Below are 24,375 nucleotides of genomic sequence, written 5' to 3'. Positions count from 1 at the left end.
ACCCAGGTGTCATGGCTGCCGGACAGAAACCAGATGTGAAATCTCCCTTCTTAAGGTTTCTCCATCATGGAGACTGGTGCAAAACATCAACACACATCTGCTGAGCTCTCCTGCCTGTCTAATATGCATTGCAGCTTCACTGTTTGACTATTTGACTACAATCAAGGATTATCAGGGTGTCAAAAGGATCACAAAACAAGTATCTGTCCCATCATTTCAGTGGTATGAATGGAGCTGTTTATTGGGTAGATTTCCATGTCCCGTCCCCTTCCCTTGCCTCTCCTSTCTGCTCTTTTTATGTGGGTCACCTGTTTCTTCCCCCAGGCTCTGCTTCCCTTTTTCACTAGGCCCCCTCTGAATTTAGCATCTTTGATAAATGTCTTTGGGTAGGTATCTGTGAACAAAAGAGAGTAGTAAGCCTAGAGTGGGGCTGGCTGTTTTCCTTTAAACAGACTCACCTTTGACACTCAAAAGTGTGCCCCTAAGCAGGGGGTGGTTCTGTTAAAAGCCTGAAAGCAATACTGAATCGGCTTCAAGACCTTTGAGGCAWTGCTGTGTTGACTGTAGCTAGGAAACTCCACCCAGAGCTCTAGGAACAGCAAATGGAAAAGGCTGACAAGGCCACAAAGATTTCTTCTCACTCCCCTGTCTGTGAAGTGACAATTGTAASGGATCAGTTTCATCTCTTGGTAAGTGCARCCAAAAAGAAAATTATGGSAATTCATCTGGGCCTCAGGTGTGTRTRCATTTATATATTCCCAAGTTAGCAGACTCCTCTGATTATATAAAAAAACCAGCAATTCAGTGCACACATTAAAGTGTCCTGTTCTGTACAGGCTCTGAATGTCTCTGCATGGGGCCCTTTCTAGCCCAATCTGTCTTTGTTCTCACCCAGTGCTCACAAACAATAGGGACARCCCAGACCGTCTGATGAAGTCCATGTGCATTGGTGTAGCTGCTCTCCCCTGAAATGTTTATCTCGTCTCCTGGTAGACAGCTGTTGTGATGTTTTTCTGTGCCAAGGAAATGGTTCCAGCTTTACCGTCTCAGCTGAGGATAAAAGCTCACTGGAAGTAATTTCCTATAAAATACAGGGGAGTTGGCAGCTGGCTATTGCACCACCCCATAGTATCTTCTCTCCACTTACACACATGTGCATCAGACCAACCYTTTGTGTGGAGGAAGTGGCATAATCAGATGGCTGTCATCCATGAGTGGGACACCAGACAAAATCTTCTCCAAATAAAACAGTGATAACATATGTGATCTTGCAGAGCATTGCCACTGGACAGGATTTGCAAGACAGGATTTACAGACTAAARCTTGAAAGTTCTCCTTATTTCAGTAACTGTTGTCCACCATGGAGGACCAAAAGCAGAAGGCTTAGCAATGAAAAAACCCTACAAGATCCTTGCCCCTCTGTGATATGTTTGTATCACCACCCATCCTACTTAGCAACCTTGCTTTCTTTGCTAGGGAATGGCAGTGAGGTTCGCTGCAATAGTGCCTGGCTTCAAGGGGATCTGTGTCCATCTACCAGTTTCCCTGAACTGCCCTGTGCCCAGCAATGACTCCTTGTTTCTGCAGGAGAGCATTCTGCATTCCCTGGCATCAGGCCTGCTTACTGGCTCCATTCCTGATGTCTTAATAATGGCACGGAAATTCAAARTCCTTCTTTGTACATTAAGTACTTTCTCTGATTTGGCTTCTAGGTCTTTTGGGGTTTGACACTTAAACACCTTTTAAAATCTGGTCAGCAGCTCCTAGGTATGGTGGCAGGGTACTGAGACCAGCTCTGTCATTAGGGAGAGGGTATGGAGGGACTGCTTCATCATAGCCTCCTAATCTTTTGATTCTGAGATTAACTGTACAAATAATTTTCCCTGGCAAAAACATAGCCATCTGAAAAAGTCTCTGTAAGTAGCACTTGTGCCTGTGTCAGCTTTCAGGTGAGCCAAAAGCAGTAACTGTCTGCTTGTGATATCAAATGAAAGGCAATTACATTTTTGTGTGTGTCAGTAGGCTTACCCTATGAGAATGAAGCTGCAGGCTGTACCATCTCCTCTGAAAAACACAGGCTATCAGTAGCCACTGCCAAATAACAAGAGCAGCTCCTGGGATGAACCCAGCCTTTGATGCAAGGCAAAGCTGAGAAGGCACAGAGGGGGCAGAGAGGAGTCACACTGTCTCCCGGAGAGATCACAGCCTGTAAGCCTGGCTCTGTATTTCAGCTGCCTCCTCTCTGCTGCCAGAATTCCTGGGCATGGAAGAAACAGCAATGGAAAATCCCAAGGGATCATTATCTCACTTCAGGCATGCCTGGTTTGGTAGGTTTAACTTTGCCACACAGGAATCCACAAGTGTACCAAAAAAATTATTAGTGGTTCTGGAGATGGAGCAGGACCAAAAACCACTGAATGTAACATTTTCTTTTTAAAGAGATAAGATGTGCACAAGCAGCCCCCAAACCCTAACAATAATTCAGTGGGGAGTACCAGATCCCTCCGAGTTCCACTGAAGTTTTGTCACAGGTTTTRATTAGATCAATRTGTTGGTGTTTGAGTTTCACTACACAGTTCTGTCTGACATTCCTCAGTTACCCAATTCTCTCTGAACTATACAGTTGCAACTACAGAGTTGCCCACAGCAGTGAAAAATGGCTTTAGATGGGGCAAATACTAAATGTGGGTCTTACTAAGGCTGTTGGGTGTGGGCATCTCCCCTTTCTCTGGTTCATTAAGTTCCAGATCTAAAACAGCCTTTTCTGCTCAGTAATGCTGCAGAGGGGACTGGCTCCTCCAGAGTAATCTGAGCTATTGTGATATGAATCCRTTTGGAAAAGGCCCAGGGTCTTCCCAAAACCTGGCATAAGAAATAAAGGAACAAACTGCTGACTGCACTGCATTTCCTTGTCAGAGTAGAATTAATTAATGTTTTCAGGCTGCTTTGAAAATTAAAAGTGCCATGTGGTACAATACTGCCGATCCTTTTTCACCCTGTAGCTGATACGTAGCGTGTCCCTTACAAGCTAATTGGAAATTGCTTTTGGTATTTTTAGTGTTTTTCAGCAGACCTGCTACAGCCTGCTGCTTTGTTCTATTAAATGTGCCCTACCTCACCCTCCCCTACCCCCCTTCCTCTAAACTGCTCTGCGAGGGAAATAAAAACATCAGTCCCTAGCACCATCTGTCAAGCACAGGCTAATCCATTCTCTGCTTGTCTCATGGTCAATTTGGTTTCTCTCTGATTGGTATAGCTACCCGTCTTATTACTGAGAATTTAATTTATTCATRGGTTTGGGCTTTGCTTTGTTTTCATGCTAATATTATTAGGATGATTGCAGTATTCAGACATCCAGCCCCTCCATATGCCCAAACTGAAGAATGGTACTTAAACAAACCTGCAACCTCCGAGTAAGGCAGGGAGCATTGCTCCCCCATTTTCACAGAGGGAAAATGAGACAGGAAGAACCAGCTTGCTCCAAGGTGTGCAGATGCCTCACCTGTAGAGCTGAGCAGTAAGCTCACAGGGCCCCAGATAAGAYCCAGTTGCCAGTGCTAACTAAAGCACCACTGCTTTGACTCTCTTTCTGTTCTGATTTGGCTTTGTTTATGGTGATCTCCATGGGAGCTGTGCAGAGATAAGTAAGACATGGACCTTTGCATAGCTCCTGTGATGAGATGGAGCAGATCCACCAGGGACACAACTCATGGATACCCAGTGAGGCACAGCCTGTTGAAAAAYAGGGTCAGCCTGTTAACAAACAGCACATGTTAGACCAGTTATTTTCTCCATTTGCTGGTGGTAAATGGGACCCCAGGCACAGCCTTTATGGTTTTCTTCTAATATTCTCAGTACTTCTGGTGTCCCTGTGCCATTAACTAAGCAGTGATTGCTGTCTGATGGACTGCTCYGACACCTTTCATTCCCCTTGCGTGATCTAGAGAGAAGCTGATGACAGGCCAGTGAGAAATGTCAATGCTCAGCTCTGCTCATGATCAGGCCAGAGCTGACCACACTGAAGAGATCTGATTTTCTGGGGGTCTGCCCAAAGCAAACAGCAGTTCTTAAGACACTGTCTACTCTCTTGCAGGCTGTTGTGTATCCTTCTACCCAGACATTTCTTTTCATAAAAGAATCCGTGCAAAAGACACAGGCTGGGTATGTAAGCAGGTCCTCTGTGCTGTACATTCAGAGATGACTGGCCCTTTGCCTCTGTGAAACGCCAGGAGAGTCCTGCTGACTCATTCCTTCCTGCCCTTACTGCAGCTCCTCTGATGATGCTACATGGATAGATCCAGGAATGAAAATTCTTGCTTTAAAACAGAAATCCCTAAAATGGTATGCCTTACCCCATAGAAGGAAAACAACATCTTTTTGCATCTCTTTTTCATAACCAACAAGTCAAAAGGATTTTTTTTTTTCATTTTATTTTGTCAAAGACCCCTRTTTGCCAAGAAGGCAATCTGTGAGCACCTAAAACAGGCAGGGGGGAACTGATAGCTCTTGCAACCAATGGCCAAGAAGGGTCACACTGCCTTATTTTCATCTGATCTTTCMTCTCTACAGGGGGCAGTGTTTAAGGTATCCTGCAAAGATTTCAACTTCAATGGCCTGAAATTCTGCAAGCAGCATGAGTTACAACTTCACTGATGTGGGGATGTGGCCAAAAGTCATCTCTGGCTCTCTCTACACCTCCAATCCTCACAAGGCGTCATAGTGTGGTGAAGCTCACAGCCAGGGCAGGCCAAATCCCCAGGAATGCAGGTGCCTGGAGATGGGACTCCCCTTCTTCCCAGCCATGTCTATGGCAATGTGCTCTAGGASTGCAGGGAGGTCTGGCTCTGGCATTTTGCTCCCCCAGGAGTGGGTGTCTCTACCAGGGCTGTGAGGGAGACAAACAAGTCTGGAGATTGGTAGAGGCAGATGGGGGAATGGAGGGCATAAGCTCAAGGCAACAGCTGACAAGTGCCTGGGAAATGGTACTTGGCAGGCCGGGAAAGGCTGAGTGCTGCCATAAAGCTCCAGCTTTGACTCCAACATTGACTCCAGGCCCAGCTCCATCTCCAGCTCTGGTCCCACCCCTGGACCCCCAACACCTGGGCTGCAGCACTGACCACTGTCCTGACCCCTTGTCCTTGGCATTGATGTGAGTACTGTGCTCAGTTCTGAGYCTCTCACTTAAAAAGGACATTGAGGTGCTGGAGTATGTCCACCAAGGGCAACAAGGCTCATGARGGGTCCAGAAAACACATCTTGTGAGGAATGGCTGAGGGAGCTGGGGTTATTCAGCCTGGAGGAGAGCCCACTGCTCTCCACAATTACCTGTGAGAAGGCTGTAGTGAGGTGGGGACTGGTCTCTTCTGACGCGTCTGGAGTGACAGGACCAGAGGAAACGGCCTTACGCTGAGACAGGCAATATTCAGATTAGACAGAAAAGAATTTTTATTGTTAGGGGTGAGGCATTGGAATAGGTTGACCAGGGAGCTGGTGGTCACCATCCCTGAAASTGTTCAAGAGGCTCCTGGACCTKGCGTTGCGTGGTGTGCTTTAGTGATTWACAGGTTACCGTGGTAGTGATGGGTAGACGATCGGACTGGATAATCTTAAAGGCCTCTTCCCGCCTTTATGATTCAATGATTCGATGATTCTGTGAGCTTATAACGGTATAATTCTGTGATTCCACAATTCTGCGTTTCCATGACCCGGCGTGCCCCGGCGGACGCGGCCGTGAGGCGACCCGGGGCGGGGCGGGGCGTGAGGCGGTGTGGGCGGAGCCTCCGCAGCGGCGAGGGGGCGGGGCCCCGCTGCGCTGATTGACAGGTCGCGGGGCTGGGCCACGGAGGGGCGGAGTCGTGCGGCCGATCCGGAGCTCCGGGGCCGTGGAGGGCGGGGGAGACACCGGGCACGGAACCGCCACCACCGCTGCACCTCCCCGGCGCCAGGTAACCGGGCGGGGGCCGCGTCCGCCCCGCGCTACCCGGGGACGCCGGGGCGGCTGGGGAGGGAGGTGGCGGCCGCCGCTCCGCGCCGCGGCGCTGTGTCTGTCGGGCCGCGGCGAAGCCCCGGGCGAGCCGCTCCGGTCCGGTCCGGCGGCGGTCGCGGAGAGGGGCAGCGGCCGGCCCTGCCTGAGCCGGTGCGTTGCCCGGCGCCGCGACAAAGCACCGGCCTTCCCCCACCGCGTCGCCTCCTCCTCAGCGTCTCCCAGCGCCGCCTAGCCTTCCCGGCGGGGGCCGGCACCGAGCACCCCCTCCCCGCCGCCGCCGCCGACACAGCTACCGCAGCGCCGCCTAGCCTTCCCGGCGGGGGCCGGCACCGAGCACCCCCTCCCCGCCGCCGCCGCCGACACAACTTCCTCCCCCGGCCCCGCACTGGGCAACTTTTCGGGCCGGTTCATGTGCGGCGCCCCGAACCGGTAGGCTCGGGGCCGTGTCCAGGCCCGGTGCGAGAGCGGGGGCGGCTCGGGGAGGGGGTGCGGCGGTGGGCCCGGGCACGGCCCCTCGGTGCGGCGGAGGCGGCGGCGGTGCCTCCCCGTCAGCTGTTTCCTGCTGTTTGTTGTCAGGGCTCCTGCGCTCCCGGCAGCGCCCGGCGGCGGCGCCGATGGGGGGGCGGATGGGCCGGGCCGGCCCCGGTTGGCTGCGCGCGCCCCCGTGACGGCGCGCGGGCCGGGCCGGGCCGGGGATCGCCCCCGCTCGCGCGCGGCTTTGTGTGTGCGCGGCACCGGCACCGGGCTCGGCACCGACACCCGGGCTCGGCACCGACACCCGGGATCGGCACCGACACCCGGGATCGGCACCGGCACCCGGGATCGGCACCGACACCCGGGACCGGCACCGGCACCGGGCTCGGCACCGACACCCGGGATCGGCACCGACACCCGGGATCGGCACCGACAGCCCCCGCAGCGCCGCCCCGGGGCCCGGCTGGGGCCGAGGAGGTTCCGCGGGCGTTGAGCCGCCCTGGCCGGTCGCACGGGGGCTGGCAGTGCCGCCTGACGCGTCGCCCCCCTGGCCGTGCGAAGGTGCTGCTTGCTGAGCGCCGGCCGGCGGAGCGGCCCCGTGTCCCCGGCGGACAGGTGCCTCCCGCGGGGAGCTGTCACAAATCCAGCCGCCGCGCTTGTTTGCTTTGTGAGGTGCTCGCGGCTCGCTCCGCAGCAAGGCACGTTCGCCTGCCAGCGCTTAGGTTGGGGTTTTCCCCGTGGAAGTATGGATTCCCAGGGAGCTGAAATATTCTGCCGGCGCCTTCTCGCTCTGGGAAAGGTTCTAAGTCAAAGCCTGAAGGAATGCGAAGACGGTTGTCTGTCTGATTCATTGTTACTCTGTTCACAGCCCTCAGCTGTACTGTGCAAGCAGATGCAGATAAGATTAATCCAGCKTGTTTATTTAAGAATAAAGGTCGTGTTTTCGACTGGTGCAGCTGTAGAATTTAATAAATTAATCGTCTTCAGTTTCTTTAAACAATAAACACGGGCTTAGGGTTAGATTGAGGGAATAACAAAGCAAGTACACACGGTCTTACGTGAGAGACAGGGCAGGGCTCTTTCGAAGGTGGTATCAGAGAACAAGTCTTGATGTCAGCAACTAATGGCCCTAGATTAACCATTAGCTTAACTAATGTTTATGACTGATGGCTGAAAGGGAGGGAACTTGCTCTGTACTTGTAAACATTCCCTCACGTGACTGTATGTTACTGCTATATATAGTCACATATATATTTYTATATAGAGCCTCTTTCTGGATGGCTGAATTCAAGTGTGTGTGTGACAAACAAAACTGTCAGTTTTTTAGTGCTGCTCTGTTTTTCTAATATAGTCTTTAGATATACTATTTGGAGCCTTCTGTCATCTGCTACTTTCACTTCCGTAGTTCTGGAAATACTTGGAGATGCAGAGCTTATTGTTTGTATATAGATTTTAATAATGATGAGTGAGTTTCGGCTGTGGTTGCCAAGCKTGTGAGGACAAACGAAATTGCATCTCAAAGCCCAGTAGAGAAGATGACAAAAACAGGCTTCATTTGTTGTCATAGGCTGAGAGCTGTACACATATTTATAAAAGTGTRTTTAACATGGTAATCATCACAAGCTTGAAGGGATATTGTCCGAGTCAGGTCATWGGTTCACATTTGTTTACTGACATTTGACCTGTGTTGAAATCTAGAGTTGCTCAGCTCTAACTGATATACGTAATTCCCTTAAGCAAGATTTAACTTAGAAATTACTTGTTAAATGTGTAGTTRAAATGCCTGTACACTGTGGATGTTTGTTAGCAAGGTGATCTCTAATTTTGGAGGTTTTACCTACATTTAGGACCTTTCTAGTTAATAGGAAAATTTCTTCGTGATGTGCATTTAGTGTRTGAGCACTCTTTCTGCCAGCTGGATGTAGCTGGTTTGGAGGTTTGGATGATAGTTGTCTTAACACCATTTCTTGAAAGGTTGTTTACTGGATTTTGTTTTTAATGACTCATGAAATCACTGATGTCTTTGGGTGAAGTTTGCTATCATTTCACCACTATAATGAAAACAGAAAATGKGTAGTTTAGCTTTCAGAAAGTTGAAGAATGAATTAATAGATGAAATTGTCTCAACTGCTTAAGTAGTATAGGAATAAATWTATTACAGAACAGGGAAATACAGCCTTTTTAAAAACAGTGGAGGGATTAGCAAGGGGGCAGGAAGAAAAGGAAGGGAAAARGRAGCAGGGAAACAATGTAGTTGCTGGTTATGGACTCTGTGTAGTGGTGGCAAAGAAAATTAATCTGAGTTTGGTACCATTTGTAAACTAATACTTTTATATGTTATCTAGCAAGAGTATTGTGASGGTTTAAATTACTCTGTGGGAGATGCTGAGATAGGAGGGGCTGTATGAGAAACAAACACCCGTCTGTGTGTCTCTGCTCTCTGAAAACGTGTAACAAACTACCCTGAATTAGTCTTTGGGTGTGCCAATACGATGGTAACACATTTAAATGCTGGTATCTCAGGGCTCACCTTACCTAGGAAAAAYGCCACTTTACCATAGAAAATGAGACTACTGCAACTTGCAATACAGAATTACACTACTGCAAATTGCACAAGGGTTTTTCCATCCTGCAAGCCCTGCATTTGGGCACAGCTTTGGTTTCTTTGCCAAAGCCTCTTCTGTCATCGGACTGTATTAAGTTCCTTTTACAGTTGGCTACAGTATATGGATGGCAACAGCATGCTGTTCCAGTTCAGTTTTCTCTCCACATTTGGCTACATTTGGTGGTTTCAATTCTGCATGTAGGCAGAGTCCAGGCCCTGTTTACTTGGACAGCCGCAGAAGTTGGTGGCAGACATTGAATCTCAGACCTCCTAAGAGACTGACCACGTGTGTATTTTTGGATGCACCCTCGCTTGTGAGCAGCAGAAACCTTGAAAGGTAAGGAGCAAGTTTTATTTTTTGCTTAYCTGGTGATTCTTTAATGTGTCATCTTGTGCAGCTGTACTAAGAATTCTCTTTCCTCTTTTGTCTGTCTCTTGAGATGAGAAGAGGAAGCTTAAGCCCAGTTCATGAGATGCAATGGTGAACTTTCAGCCTGGTTCCAGGGTAAGTACATCTTGAGAATGTTTCAGTGTGCTTAGGGGAATGCATGACCCTTTTTCAAAGAGTAGAGAGTGCTTATTTGCTCACAAAAAGAATAGTTTTAGTTGGTAAAATGGTGAGAGGCTGTCACAGTTTTTTATCCTTTAACTAGCAGCTGTTCTCTGTTGTAGATGTGAAATGCAGTAGATGGTGCTGAAACAACACTGAGGCTCGTCCTGTGAAATATCCACAGTCCAGTGTGTATAGAGAAAATGCCTGCTGGCTCTGCCAAGTGTTGATGATCCTGTGTCTTGAAGAGATGCATTCCAGGACGAGGAAACACTGACTGTTAGTTTTAAAAATGTTAATAAATAATTCTTTGTGTTCCTTTTCTTCTTTAGTGCTTGTGAAGGTAGGCAAATGAGGCAGTACAAATACCAACCGAGTAGTGCTTCAGGTGGTTTCAGGTCTGTGCAGATAGTGGTCACATTTAARCTGTTGAATGTCAGCCCTTTGATGGTTGTTGCTCGGTGTTGCTGAAGTCAACACTGAAAGTGTTTGGTAAGTTTGGGATCTGCTGCTCTGGGAATACACATAATAGCACTCAGCCGCAGTGCCTGTGTTTCCTGTCTGTCCATGCACTCACTGGGAGAAGTTTACAGGGAAGAAGTCTTTCACAGTATGATTAAGAAGTGGTGTCAATGTTTGTGCTGTCAGAATAATGTACTGTCAAAATCATGCACTGTCAGCAAGCCTGACAGGCTGGGTAATACGAGCTATCATTGTTTGCTCTCCTATAGGTCTTCTCAGGAAGGTGGCCTGGGTGCTGAAYAATGGCAGTGTCATCATCTCCAGTTGGTAAAAGCACCCCTCTTGGAACTGTGGAGATTTGACAAGCAATAGATACTATCTAAGTCTGGCTTTCTTATATTGCAGCCATTMGTTTCTTATTATGACTTGTGTTTGGTAATTTGCATGAAGGCAGGAGCACTAGGACTTCATCGCTGATACATACCCTGTGAAGAATACTTAGTTGATTTTAAAAATTAAAATCACCTAAGGCCAAAAAAACCTGTTCTTTCCTCAGTATCTGGTTTTGTGAATAACCAAATCCCTGTCCATTGCTTCTGAAAATGCTGCTGGTAGCATGATGGAATTGGTTTGATATAGCAGTGTCATTTCCAGAGCTATGAGTAGCACCAGGGAACCCGRCTGGCTCTGAACCAGTGGAAGTTGTTTTTCCATGCTTTTACGTGTAGATAGTGCATGAATGGCTAAGTGCACTTATTGCATTTTCCTCCCCCTGTTTGGAGGATCTTAAGCTTTAGAAATGCTTTTGTTTCACAATWCTTTGGCTTCTCCTCATTTGAGAGAGCCCTCCCACTGCCTTTGGTAACAGCTTATAAGTGGTTTTTTCAGATCATTTATGCATGTATGAACATAAATAGACRCCTGCACCTTTTCAATTGGTAGTAAAACTATAGGATAAAAATATACACAGTGAAGTTCGGTGACTTTGTACCCACCATTTCTGTTCATAAGGGGCAGGAGCCTGAGATGGAAAATTGCTTTTCCTCGTTCTGTTGCGCTTATGTTTTTTTCCTGTGTGCAGCAAGTATACCTAGTATACCCCACAGTATTTGGGACCCTTATCTAAGGAGAGGAGAGTTTTTATCCAGAGCAAGTACCTTCTGATTTGGTCTTCTAAGTGAATGCTGTGGTTTCTTTAGCTTGAGGGAGAAAAAAGGGATGGAAGAGTGTGAAATGATTCCAAGTTGAAATTAGCTTCTGTATTTTACAGGAGAGGAAATAGCAGAATTTCCATATTAACTTTTTTAGAAAATTCATGATCAAATGTGGATTTTTAAGGCTGTGTTACTAGCAGTCATTTTGTAAGATTTTTCCTACTTTTTACTACTATGAGCAGTAACATAAAGACTAATGTAAGGTGACTGGTTTTATAAAGCTGGACCCTTAGAAATTCACTGAATTCAATGATCAAAACTGAGGACTGAGGTAGTTGTAGCCTGCCTGCTATGTATTTTGACTGAAGTCTCACAGGTGGTAGTTAAGTGTAGAGGTTACTTTTTCAAAGTTAGACACTCTGGTAATGTTACAGTACTTTMGCAGTTTTTAAAGAAAGCCTAGGCAAAATCTGCATTGTTTTGACTGTTACAGTACTGAAAAAATAATTTTCTAAATTTTTAAAATGTATTTATTTCAAGAATATACATTTCCTTATGCATTGTATTCTGAAAAAAATGTATTCTGGTACCAGTTGGTTTGTTAGAGTCTACTGCAACTTTAGGTTACTTTCAGCTCTTTAAGATGACATAAATAATTGAGGATTTTAGGCCTTGCATTACTAGGCAGATTTTTCAGCCTTACATCTTTGAGTCTATTTGTTTATGCATTTATTTGAATGTTTGATATCTTTGGGACTCAAGTCTTCTGTCCATGCCATAATGCCRTATCCAGAAGTAATGCATTTCTATGTTGCTGTGACTTCTAACTTGCTTGTAAAAATTGCACTTGTGCTCCTTTCTGAAGTATTYAATTTTAATTTTTAGTGTCTCTGGGTTACTGCTTTTCTGAGGGCCCTGACATGAATTATGATCTCAGGCAGGTGATGTACTTGCATTCTGAGTGTTTAGATGCATTGTCACACTCTGCAGGGTCAGTCTGTATAATGCGTTTGTTCTCGCCACCAAGCTCAGGGTTTGTGTTGCTCWTAGTGAGATAGGGATGGGTTTGGATTTATTTTGTGTTAGCTTCTAAAMATACAGCGTGAATATTGTGTTTACTCTGAATGAAATACCCCTTTGGATGCTGATTCCACATTTACTGTAACTTTTGATCAGTTAATTGTTTTGCATCCACAAYACAATCAGCACAAATATAACATCCAAAATTAGTAAGGATGACACATGGAGCTAGGCCAAGTGCCTTATGGGCATATCTGTTACGATTGCCTTAACTGTTTGTATTTGTGGTTTCTTCTGGATGAAGCCTTTKACTGATACTTGTTTATTCACACTTATTGTCTGTTGATTTTCCTTCATTCTGTCACTATTCACGTTTTAATTTCTTATTGCCTTTACTTGCTGGGAAAGATTAAGGCATATTAGAAAGGTATRAAACTCTGAAAAATCTAATGAAAATGCTTTCTGTATTTTGAGTGGAGTCACACTAACACTCAGACCTGTTTTATTTATCCTTTGAAGAAGAGAAACGGGTATTATATCACCTTTAAAAGGAGGAGTCATTACATTGCTTTTAATTTTTATGTATCCTTCAGATGGGATACAGAAGAATAACAATGATAAAAACTCTAAAGGTAAGGAACCTGAGTTAAAATCACACTGTTCAACATTAGGAACCCTTTTTGTTGCCGCACATTGTAAGAAAACAAAGTGTGAAATAAAGCAATTGGAAAAAAATCATTATGTCAGTGACTTCTGATTTTTAAATTGTAAAAGTRGTGTGCATTAAATTCAGTGTGTGCAGGTGCAGTTTTAGTCCATTTGCTTTGTCCATGTCAAGAGGATGCTTTAAGAAATTGATCCCCTAAAACTTGAAATGAGTTAAAATTAGGTATTTGTGCTTCTCAGTGGTATTTGACTTAGAATAGTCTGTTAGATGAGCACAGAATTTGATTGATTTCTCTATGAACAGTCTCCTGCTCTGAAAAGTAAAACCCACACAATTCTAATATTGCAGTTTGTCAGAGTTACTTTGCATTGCTCTGCATGACAAAAGCAGAGACAATACATTTTTCTGATTCTACATCTGAAGCATAAATGGGGGTACATTTAACTTGTTTAACTATAGATGTTTAGTCATAAAACTAATGCAGTTGAAAGAGAAATAATATCATAATTCAATTCCTTTATCATGTTATATCATGATTCGTGATTTAAGTTCTCAGCTATATGTTCTGTGCCTATTCACTAGTTAACTTCGAGTAATTTATGTTAGTTCATGTGGAGTTGGTGAGACACTTTAATTTTCCTAAGCAGAGAAGAGGCTGATTTATCAGGCACTGCAAGTCATCTGCTAGAAAATCTCTGAGCCCTTGTTTTTTTGCACATTGGAGTTGCTCAGGTATTTTGATGATGAGGCTTYGGAAGTACCTTGGATAAATGACACACAATTTTGTTTGGATTAGACAGCTTTAAGCATTTGTRTATAAAACTGTCTGGTGTAAAGACTGGGTAGATTGTTTATTATGTGAAATAGCATCCAAACCTTTCCCCTGTTAGTGTGTATTTGAAACTGAGAAGTGTCAATTCAAATACAGCAGCTAGGCTGCCATACCAACATTCTGGGTGGTGGTGTGTGATTGTGTGTCATAAATTGTGCAAAGCTATGGGGAAGTGACATAATAAATATATATTATAAAAGGTGGGGGTGACTTGGGAAAATTAAGCTATAATTGTCTTGGTGACTCAGTGTAAGTCTTAGTGCTTCATTTCTTAATGCTGACTAAGATGAGTGAGTTGTTGGAAATGTACTGGGATGGAATTTCAGTGTTGTGTTAAAGGAAGAAGAAGCTGTCGAGTTTAAGAACTCTAGGGGCCAGCAGGCATCTGCAAGGGTCTGAACTATGTTTTTAAAGTTTCAGTGAGCATTTGTCTAATTTAATGTAATTAGTTTGTATCTAAATCATCTTATTGGTAAAATGATCACTTTAAGAAAGAACTTGCTGAGACGGTGAGGGCAGACTGTGAGTTTAGTAATTCACCGACAAAGGAATGACTTTGAGCAATCCTTAGATTAATTGAAGAATATTCTGCCATATATATGGGATGTATGGGGGCTTAAATTTTTTTGCTGTAATGCATTTTTTACATGTATACAATGTTTCTTTTTGCTTTCAGGTCTTGAGTATAAACTTACATAAGTTCTAAAAATGGGAAGGATTTTTTTGGACCACATTGGTGGCACTCGCCTGTTCTCCTGTGCAAACTGCGACACAATTCTGACCAACCGCTCAGAGCTCATCTCCACCCGCTTTACAGGGGCCACAGGAAGGGCCTTTCTTTTTAACAAGGTTGGTGAGAAGCTGGAGGAACTGATATTWACTTTTGATAAATGAGTCTGTGGGATTGGAATCTGTCACAAGGTTGAAAAAACTTCTTGGGTAAAGTGTTGCATAATTACTATTTTAACTTCTATTTTTATTTTGTTCAACTGTCTTTGAAGTCAAACTTGACATTTACTGTTGATGGGAAACTTAACTAAATTAGTTTTGTCTGCAATACTGAAAAACTTTAAAGAARACTATATAGAGGCATTAGGCCAAAATGCCCAGAGTTTTAACTTTGGAGACTTCTGTAATATGAACCTCAGATTCACTGTGAGAATATCTTGTGTCTGTCCAAGGGTTTCAAAGGTGTTCACTTCTATACAGTTAAAAAAAGTCTAGATAATATTCTGTTTAATTTCTGGAATTAATTTAAGCTAACAGTAGTCCGGCAACTTCAGTTGCCACAATCAATCACAATCTCTTTTATAAGCAGTAATACTCTGGTTTAGTGTAAGAATTTTTAATTGATCAAATTGAATAGATTTAAATACAGAAGTTACAACTTTTGAGTGAATTGTAGGATTCTTGTAACCTTCCATAAAGACTTGTCCATTAGAYTAATTGAAAAAATTGTGACTATCCTTTGCTTTCTCATAAGGTTCCTGGTCATATAATCCTTGGTGTATTTTAGTTTTGTTTTTTCTTGTAAGCCATTTGGCCATGGGCAGAGTTGATAAGAGCCATCAGTCATGCAAARCTATGTTTTGCTCTAGGATTTCTGGTATCCTGAATCTTGTCAGTAGTGAGAGATTTTTCTCATCCAGTAAGCACTGAATCCTGGGGTTCAAATTTTTTTTATATTAAGTAGCGGGGTTTAATCACAGCAGTTTGATTTTTATCATTTCTGCAGTCAGAAGCTCTAAATCTGAAACAGTCAGGTGGAAAGCTGAGAAAGCAGTGCAGTTGCATGTCTTAGAATCTGCGTATCAGCAGTTTGSATATAGTTCTGACATCAACTTTTCAATGAATTGYACATCCTGTTTTTGTGGTGGTGCTGCAAAAGAAGTTAAAAGTACRTTTTAAACTGCTGATATAGCACTCAAAAAGGTGCATTTTTCATGTCTGCATTCTCAGCCACCGACCCTGCTTTTTCTTAGATAATTATTTCAAAAGCATCACAAGATTTTTGAAGAAGTACTCCTTTTAATGTTTTGGTTCTGAGTTCTGGGAATTGGTGACCACATCAGGTGCTAGAAATGGGTTACATACATCATAACTGGATTAAGATAAATTAATTTACGAGGTGTTCACTGTGAGCTTCTCACCCAGAGTTGAACACAGTACTTTTGCGTGTTTTGTGATAGCAATTCACGTCTCTCTGAGTTAAAACATGAGGGTCTTGCATGGTTGTGAAGCACATCTTTAAGGTACTGCCTTCTCAAGAAGTAGAGTTTTTACATTGCAGTTTTTAGTTCATGTGCAATGCCACAGGCTCTTTCCTTTTAACTTGATGATAGTCATTTACCACATTTTCTGTAGGCAGACTGATCTTTTCTGTCCCTGTGCCCTGTGTGTTTGTCCCAGGTGGTAAATCTGCAGTACAGTGAAGTTCAGGACCGAGTCATGCTCACTGGCCGCCACATGGTTCGAGATGTGAGCTGCAAGAACTGCAACAGCAAACTGGGCTGGATCTATGAGTTTGCCACTGAAGACAGCCAGCGCTACAAGGAGGGCCGCGTTATCCTGGAAAGAGCCTTGGTCCGGGAGAGCGAAGGCTTCGAGGAGCATGTTCCATCCGACAATTCCTGAAGAGGCTCCAGTCTCTTCTCAGGTTCTCTTCAATTGAAACTCAAATATAATAAAATCAACAAAAAAATCTGCTCACATACACTGTCACCTTAGCATCAGAGTCGGATTCATGGACTACMAAGTGGGAAAGATTGTGAGAATATTTCAGATGGAATCTTCCTTTCTTTATTCCTTTTATATTTTACTTTCCCTCCAGCAGCTGTTTGTAGAAAGAATGTTGTGCAGATGCTGTAACCTTTTCTCTCTTTCATTTACATCTGTTAGATTTGAGATTGTATCTACAGATACAGTGTGCTAAAAGGAAAATATTTGCGGGATTTGTCTTTGGTTGGAGAGAAATTCAATGAGGTTTTTTTTTTAGTTTGCACAAACTGATGTCAGCATCAATTTGTTTTAAAACTACCATTGTTTTTTTAAAAGTATATTCCAACTTTTGGCTTAAATTTTTAGTTAGTTTTTGGTTGTTATTTTTTACCCAGCCTTTTCACCTGGTTTGCTAGCTAAAGTAAAGAGATCCGAAATTGTGCTGAGTGCTAAAGGTTCAGTGTTGGTACGGCTTGGGCTGGCCCATGTGCCATATTCTTGTTGAGGTTGATTGGTAGCACAGAGCYCATTATTTCTCGTCATTCTTGACCCAAAGATGTCACCATTCCTTGTTTATTTGTGAAGTCCCATTCACCATGTAAACTGGTGTTGATTGGAAACTATTCTTGAAATAGGGCAAAACTGCTTGGCTTTTTTTAACTTTAACAGATGTAACTTATGAGCATAGTAATAATATAAAGTAATAGCTGTCTGTTTAGTCTTGCATTGCTTACAAATCCAGCTGTGTTTGTAATGATAGGGATCCACTGAGAAACTACTGTTTCAGTAGTAGTTTTTTTTTCGTTTCTCTACTAATCTCATTAAGTTAGGGAATTGCAAATCTTAATTCTTCTTCTTAGCTTTCTTTAAACCCAGAACTTCCTATGTTAAACACAGCTGCTGTGTAAAAGGAGAAGATTGCCAGCATGTTTGTTCATGCCTAGAGTTATGCAATCTGCATCTCTTGAAAAGATTAACGTAAACAGCTTGTTTTCAAATGCTGCTTCTGGTGTTGAAATCTTTATCTTTCAACTTTGTTGAACCTTTTCATTGTGATGTTACATTTTTATCTTTCTGGGCAGCAGTACATGCCAGCCTAGTAGTAACTATGACTTGGATTCCTGCTTTGTTCTAGTAGAGGTCAGCTCTGTTTAAAACAGTGGTCATGCTTGCCTTTTTTAGCAAAAATGCTCTTCATTAACTTAACTCAAGGGTGCCCAAACACTTTCATTGTGTCTTAAGCCATAAGTTAAGATCTCAAGGGCTGAAATTTATTTGAATGTTAGATATGTATGATTTCTTATCCAAGATATGAGTTGGTTGTGGTTTGTTTTCTTATTGGATAAATTGTGGTCAAGGTGAAGCAAGTTACCCACAGATGTAGAAAAGGGGGGAACCCCACCCAACCAAACAGATCTGGGTTCTGACCTTTCAGAATAACTTTTCTTCTCTAGACACAGTTCCATTTCTGAAACTGAAGATGTGGACGGTGAATATGTAGAGTATTTTTCTTAATTTTTTTTGGTTGCCAAGTGGCAATTTGGACACCCCTGACTTGAATCTACTGCCTCTTCCATGTAAAGGTAGCTTTGTTCTAGAAATGTCACACAGAAAGAAAACAGAGTAGATCACATACCAGAGCTGTGCTTGAATCAAGCTGCTTAAACAATAGTGTACTTGTGCCTCAAATGAATCAGTTTTTGCACTGAGTACAGTAGTACCCCATTATCTTATACTCTTGTTCTTCACAGACCCTGGAAGCGCCATTAGCATGGTTCTCTGCAGTACTTTTCTTGTACTTCTGACATTACAGTACAATAAAGTATGTTTTGTCCTGAACTGATGTTTGCTGTCCTTTTAGAGTTATTTTCATAGAGTCTGTCAGCCAAATCACATAACCCATCTTTCATTGCTTGTGTTAAGTTTCTGCAGCACAGTGACAAGYTGTTGACGAGCATCTCTCTCTGTATAGGTGGCAAGAGAGTTCTGTTGATTTTGGAATGTGCCAGGTAGAGCTTCATGCATACCACTTGGACACTTGAATACCTTCAATGTACTGGTAAAGAGAAAACAGGAAATGTCTCATTTAATGGAAGTCTGGATGCCAATTGTCTTTCCATGACTTTGAAAAGACAGCAAGCTAAGCAAAAATGCACATTCTGAAAAGAACTTGAGGATTTGGCTTCTGAAGTAGCTCATGAATTAATGAAATGGGTATTGTATATCTGGACTTTTGTGACTTTTGCCTTCAAATGTTAGGCAGAAACCTGCTAGGAGCTGGTCAGCTTCTAAAGCTGTAGCTGAAGAGCTGAGATGAGAGGATGGTTCTGTTGGTTCGATGGAGACTGAGGCACTTATTCTAACTTACATTAAGACGATTTTGGTAGAATGTTGGTGTGAGATGTTAAAATTACTTTTCACAAACCTTTTGATTGGAAAAACATGTGAATTCATTACAAAGCCCCTGACACTTAAGCAAGTCTGCAGCTTTAAAACGGTAGACTTGGCTTGCTGTTTGAGCTTACATGCTGTTTGTTCCCTCCTGTATTGCTTCAATGACTCTGGGAGAGTTTAGCCTCCTGTATTTTGGCTGCTCCTCCTTGAGACACTTGGTGTGTGAACACAGATAAGTTATCTGTAGGGAACAAGGCCATTGGTTACAGCACAGCAAGAGCCAGAGGAGACACTGCTGTTTGGCATCTGCTGCAGTTTTGTAGTAGTGCAGTAGCCTGGGATTCTCAAACAAGGGCTGGCACAGGAAAATGTGCCACTACAATGATCTTTTGCTTGGCATGTGGTGGTGCCTGAGGTAAAGAAGGTAGCAAGGAAATTGCAGTGCATAACAGACTGCACCGTGCATTCCTGGAGACTCAGAATCTGCTCTGAGGCTACAACTTGGGCCAGCAGCAGTGCTGTGACATTTGCCTGGCATGAGCTGGATTAGAGTTCATGTCACCCATGCTATGATCTCATCCTGTGGGTGTACTCAAAACTAAAATACTTCCTTAAATTTGTAACTACTATTTCAGCAAAACACAGCTTTGTGAAAGAGGAAAAGATCAGATGCTGTGTTTGTGGAGTGTAAAGCATTTTGCTAATGCTCTAAAGGGATGTTAAAAGAACTTGTGAAATAAAGTCTGTGTCTTGTGGCTCTGTTAGAAATGCCCTTGCCTGGGGCTCTGGGGTTGGCTGTGGTCACTGCCACTGCATTATTCTTACAAGGCAAGCTTGTCTCTGCAGACTGCTGCCAGAGCTGTGGAAAAAAAAAGTCAGCAAGTCATGAGTGGATGAACAGGTAAGGAACAGGTGGAGCTGCAGTTCAGGAGGCAGGATTTGCCAGGTACAAGGATGAGGTGGCTGGGAAGGTTCTGGCACTGGTGTGGGAAGAGGCTAGCTGGTCAATGAACCCTCTTTTAGGAAACAAACATTAGTTGTGATGTTGTAACATTCTGCAAAACAAATAGTTTTGTTTCCTCCTGGGGCCTGCCTTCACTTAGAACAACAGTAAATTTTAAAAATACAGGGAAGCTTTCTTTCCTGTGGATCTCAAGGATTTTGCAGACTTCTTGATGCCTGACAAGGATGAAATGCTTCTCTCTTTTTATTTTGCTTGGGGCACTGATAAGGATTGCWCTCCAATCCTGGTTTTGCAGGACTTAAAATAACTGAGCAATTTTGAGGCCCCTCTCTYCATAACCTGGAGTTAAAATTGCCCAACAATTTGAAAAGATTGCTTTGAGTGGTGAGGAGGAGTATGACCTGATKGATAATGTTCCTGTGCAAGCTTTTTTCTTCTTGCAGGAAATCTGAAATATGGCCAAAGAAAATGAGCTCTTGTCAGTCTCATTACATGTTATATGGCAAAGATGTGCAACAGCTGYTGACAAGCCTGGTTTCTACAAGTGTGGAGCCCTTCTGGGCTCGTGGTTCCTTCCCTACCTTTCTCTCATGTAAGAATTTCTGGTAYGTGTAGGAAAGTATGAGGTGAGAAATCTCACATTTACTTTCCAGCCTTTTGTTTACTGATGGTATTGCTCTTACTTGCATGGATTTCTGTGATCCAGTAAAACTGCTGCCAGGCTGCTGCTACCTTTTCACTTGGGTAAAGGCCCTTCTGGCAGAATATTGGTGACTTTATCATAATCTCTCATCCCCAARTCTAAGCAGAGGTTGTTTGGGAATGATGAACATCCTACTCTGGGTAGAGGTGATGTGAAGGAAGACCTCATTCACAGGACACTTCCATTGCTATGCTGCATCTGTTTCCATCTGATGCTATTCTAAGTGTGATTTGCTTAACTTTGTATTGCAGGTCCTCCTTCTAAAAAGGAGGTGACTAAGCAGTCTGTGCCTCTTTAATGTGGCATTTCTCTCTGAAGGACCTGAAATACCTACCATTTGGTACAGAYTGCTCTGTTCCTATTTGACTTGTTCTGCATAAATAAACCCTAGTGCTTGTCTAAGATATGGCCAGAAATCTCTCTGCAGTGGGAGTTAGGATATGGAGGAGAAACGCAGGTGAAAGTGTGTGTGTGAGTGTGTGTAATTCAAGTCTTCGTTGAACCAGTCACTGAAGTAGCAATGGTGGGAGAAATTCCAGATAAAAGCTTGCACCTTTTCTTTTTGCCTGGTGTGGTTTCAGGGAAAGTGGAAATCACTTGGGCATTGTAGAGGATCTAAGGTCCCCTGATAAACAGAGGAGTGGGAACCAGGGCTAACTTTGGTGCAGGCTCTGTGTTATGTTTGGATGAAGGCAGCTGGGAAGTATTTGTCCTTCAACATRGGCTCTGTTTTTGTTCTCATTATCTGAAGCATTTAATACTATCAGGAACCTGCATTTGTTACAGAAGTAAGAAYAGGAGAAAGAACAAAAGGCTGTGGTAGTAATTTGCATTTCCTAGATGTAAGGGGTAGGTGGGAGAGAGAAGGGTGTTCAGATCTTGTATTTTTACGATGCCCATGAGAGATTTGTGTGCTTGCCTGACATCAAGATCCAGCGTTGTTTGGCTCTAGGGCCTGGGGATGTTTTGATATGGGATTTTCCTTCGTCCCTTTCTAAGCATTTAATTTGACGTTGCAAACATTTAACAGGTATTTGAAACTGTAAATTTACTGGATTACAATAGACTGCAGGCCTGTTGTTTGCAGACTAATGGCAGATGTTACAATAAATGTAGTCAGTGGAGTAGGGACATCCCTTTTCTATGAAGGGGTCAAAGCACAATGGCTCATACAAGGCTACTTAGCCAAAGAACTGCCTGATGGCTTTCAGCTGTCTTTAGAGATAACAACCTTCTGTCCTTGAAAGAGTTTGAAAATAAATATTCTAGGCACAGCTACATGGTGAGTATCAAAGGAAGAGGACATTGGTTATTTTTCAGGGGTAGATTTTTGCACACGTGCACAGTCAAAAAGGTGGGATGCTCTGAGTTTGGTGGTGAGAACTCTGCATCCCACAGACTGCAGAAAGTGCCCCTGTGGTTATGTGGTGATGTTTTGCCAATCTTTTTCCCCATTCTACCCATTTTTATTGTCTGTGGTCTRTTCTGTAGTGATTGTTGCACCTTCCGTGCAGTGCAGGATTAGTGCAGCTTAAGGACTCGGGAAAGTGCCTGCTGTTGGCAATATCAGACAGCCACTTATACTAYCCTGTACTATACCAGTACGATGGATTAGTTGTTGCAGCTCAGAGGGACCCATGGATTGTCTATTCTGTGTCTCCCTGCTGAGGAGGGATTAGCTCAGTGATGTACTCAATGAGAGTGCATTCTTGGGATGAACTTCCTCATTGGGGTTTCTTACTGTAGCCAGAAGTACATTACAGAGATACAATTGAGGTCAGAGAAGTAGAATGCTTGAAAAATGACAGATTTCCATTGGGTTGGGTAGCACACAGTTATCCTGTCCCTGCATACGTGCGTCCTGGGGATGAAAGTGGCATGTGATCACAAGAGTGAGGATGGCACCGTCATCACCCTTTAGTAAGGTTTGCACTGAACTTTTGGCTACAGCCTCCACCTCACTGTTCTTCTGGACTGCTGAACTTCTTATTAGTTTCGTTTCTAAAAGCAATTTGCAAATGAACTTTCTGATACACATTTAAGTGGCAAAAGTGAAAGAAACTGAGATTAAGTATTTGTAATTGCTGCCTTCATGACTGGGAGTTGAGCTGGGAACCMCATTTGGTGCAGTAGCCATTACTGCTTAAGCTCCAGGTCTGACTGCTGCTTCACCAGCAGCTGGAGGAAGCTTTTCAGTGAAGGAAGTTGAGYAGATGATAGATGAAGGCTTTAGAGGTTTTCATTTGATGTAAAGTTTCAGTATGGGACAGGGAATTTTATTTTCAGTTTGTATGCTAGTTCTGATTGTGGTTTTTTTTGGTTTTGGTTGGGGTTTTTATTTTTCCTCTTCTGATATGTGGAGCTGGTGAATATTCTGCTCCATGGAGGTAGAGATGGGAAGATGAAAATTACACTGAATTCCCTATCCAGGCTGGCTGACCTTGGGAAGGATCCTGCTCCAGGCATGCTCCCTGTCAAGCAACTGCACCATGATCCATGTGCCWCATTCCTGGGAAAGGGAGGAGCAGYAGGAGGTAGCTGGCTGTCTCTCTCACCCTGCTTCATTTGCTCTAGCAAGCTGCAGGTAAGCTCAGTGCTTCTGCAAGCTTTGGCTGCCTSTCAAACTGGAGGCACAGAAAAACAACAGCTTTTAACACTGTCCAGTGCAAATTTAGGACATCAAAATCCAATGTTATTCCTAAAAATAGACACTAAGCTATTTCCCGCATAAAAAGCTCTTCAGCAGCATTGGTATTTTTATGTCAAAAGTCTGAAGGAGAAGATGGGGGATCTTTGCCACAGGAAGTGAGAGAAAAGCAAAGGCAGAGAAGGATGCTCTACCAGAGGTTTTGCTCTTGCTTGCAGGCAGTGTTGATGCTTAGATATCGGCTCCAGGTGCCTTGGAGAAGGTGATGCTCATAACTGTCTCCYTTACCTGTCCCCTCCTTTCTGCTCCCTTCTCTCCCTGTGTGTTGTCTGCATCCCGCTGTGCTTTGCTCCTCCTGCAGCCCGTGCTYTCGCCGCTTGTCACCTCCCCGCACTGGCAGTGACTCCTCTGTGTCCCTCCTGCCCTGCCCGTGACATCCGTGCCGGKTTTGCAGCCGTGACCTCGTTCCTCCCCGCACGGCAGCAGAGCTTGCGCTGCTGGTGCSGGCTCCTCCTCGGCCCTGCGGTGACAGCCCCGCTGGTGGCGCGGCCGCCTGGTGACCCAGGGACAGGAGGGGCTGTTGCCGGTCCGATTCACCGGGCTGTCACGCAAACAGCACACTGCTGGGGGCGAGGCAAAGCGCTGGCGTGTCCTGGCACCGCGTCTGAAATCGGGTTGGTGTCCCTGTCCCCTGCGCTGCCAGGGAGGCGCGAAGAGCACACACGCACGCACCAAGCGATGCTGCTGCTCTCAGTTCCTGCCCTGGTGACACTGATGCCACAGAGACACGTCTGGAGAAAGCTCTGCTCGTCTCTCCTGCGTGGGGCGGGCACTCAGGGTGTCTGAGGAGCTGAGCTGGAACACTGCACACCCCTCTGCAGACATACAGGTAATGGCAAAAGGTGTCTAYTGGAGYRACGACCCTTCCAAATACCAAGGCCMAGCTCCAAAGTGTTGTRTCACAATTTGTTAACAAACTGGACCCTTTGTTTTAAAAGGGCAGAATCGTGTAAATCCCCTGWGTGTGGTTTTCAGAAATGCTTGTTTCTGGAGGAAGTATTTTAGGACATAATAACGTATCCTGAAGCAGATCTCCAGCACAACTTCAACTGTGTAATGCTTTGTAGGCAAAATCTCAGCCAGCTGAAGAGAGCTGTGTGTTGGCAAGTGCCAAGCAACCTTAATGTAGGAGTCATTTT

At 44.3% G+C, this 24,375-nt stretch overlaps 1 protein-coding gene across 5 annotated transcripts; it reads left to right on the top strand.

Annotated features, from left to right (window-relative positions):
• The first annotated feature begins 5,839 nt into the window (after positions 1–5,839).
• Positions 5,840–18,338, top strand: YPEL5 (yippee like 5). Of its 5 annotated transcripts, none has more exons than XM_057378184.1 (6): positions 5,840–5,945; positions 9,268–9,402; positions 9,506–9,570; positions 9,948–10,107; positions 14,427–14,599; positions 16,160–18,338. In XM_057378184.1, the coding sequence occupies exons 5-6, from the start codon at positions 14,459–14,461 to the stop codon at positions 16,382–16,384; spliced, it is 366 nt and encodes a 121-aa protein (XP_057234167.1). In that variant the 5' UTR covers positions 5,840–5,945; positions 9,268–9,402; positions 9,506–9,570; positions 9,948–10,107; positions 14,427–14,458; the 3' UTR covers positions 16,385–18,338. The 5 variants fall into 5 exon arrangements, with proteins under 5 accessions (XP_057234167.1, XP_057234164.1, XP_057234165.1 ...); XM_057378181.1 differs by lacking the exon at positions 9,948–10,107 and adding an exon at positions 9,738–9,894 and having other exon boundaries at positions 5,841–5,945; XM_057378183.1 differs by lacking the exons at positions 5,840–5,945; positions 9,948–10,107 and adding exons at positions 6,288–6,415; positions 9,738–9,894.
• Positions 18,339–24,375: the final 6,037 nt, after the last annotated feature.

This window comes from Malurus melanocephalus, unplaced genomic scaffold (assembly GCF_030028575.1).
Source record: "Malurus melanocephalus ecotype Western Australia unplaced genomic scaffold, MMel_1.1 scaffold_345, whole genome shotgun sequence".
Lineage (NCBI taxonomy): Eukaryota > Metazoa > Chordata > Aves > Passeriformes > Maluridae > Malurus > Malurus melanocephalus.
This window is presented reverse-complemented; position numbering and strand designations above follow the sequence as displayed.

What these genes read in the sequence shown, in the direction of transcription:
- YPEL5 (XM_057378184.1), top strand. Translation starts at nt 14,459, where the DNA reads ATGGGAAGGATTTTTTTGGACCACATTGGTGGCACTCGCCTGTTCTCC. An exon ending in GGGCCTTTCTTTTTAACAAG is followed by an intron (nt 14,600 to 16,159) that starts GTTGGTGAGAAG and finishes TGTTTGTCCCAG; the next exon opens with GTGGTAAATCTGCAGTACAG.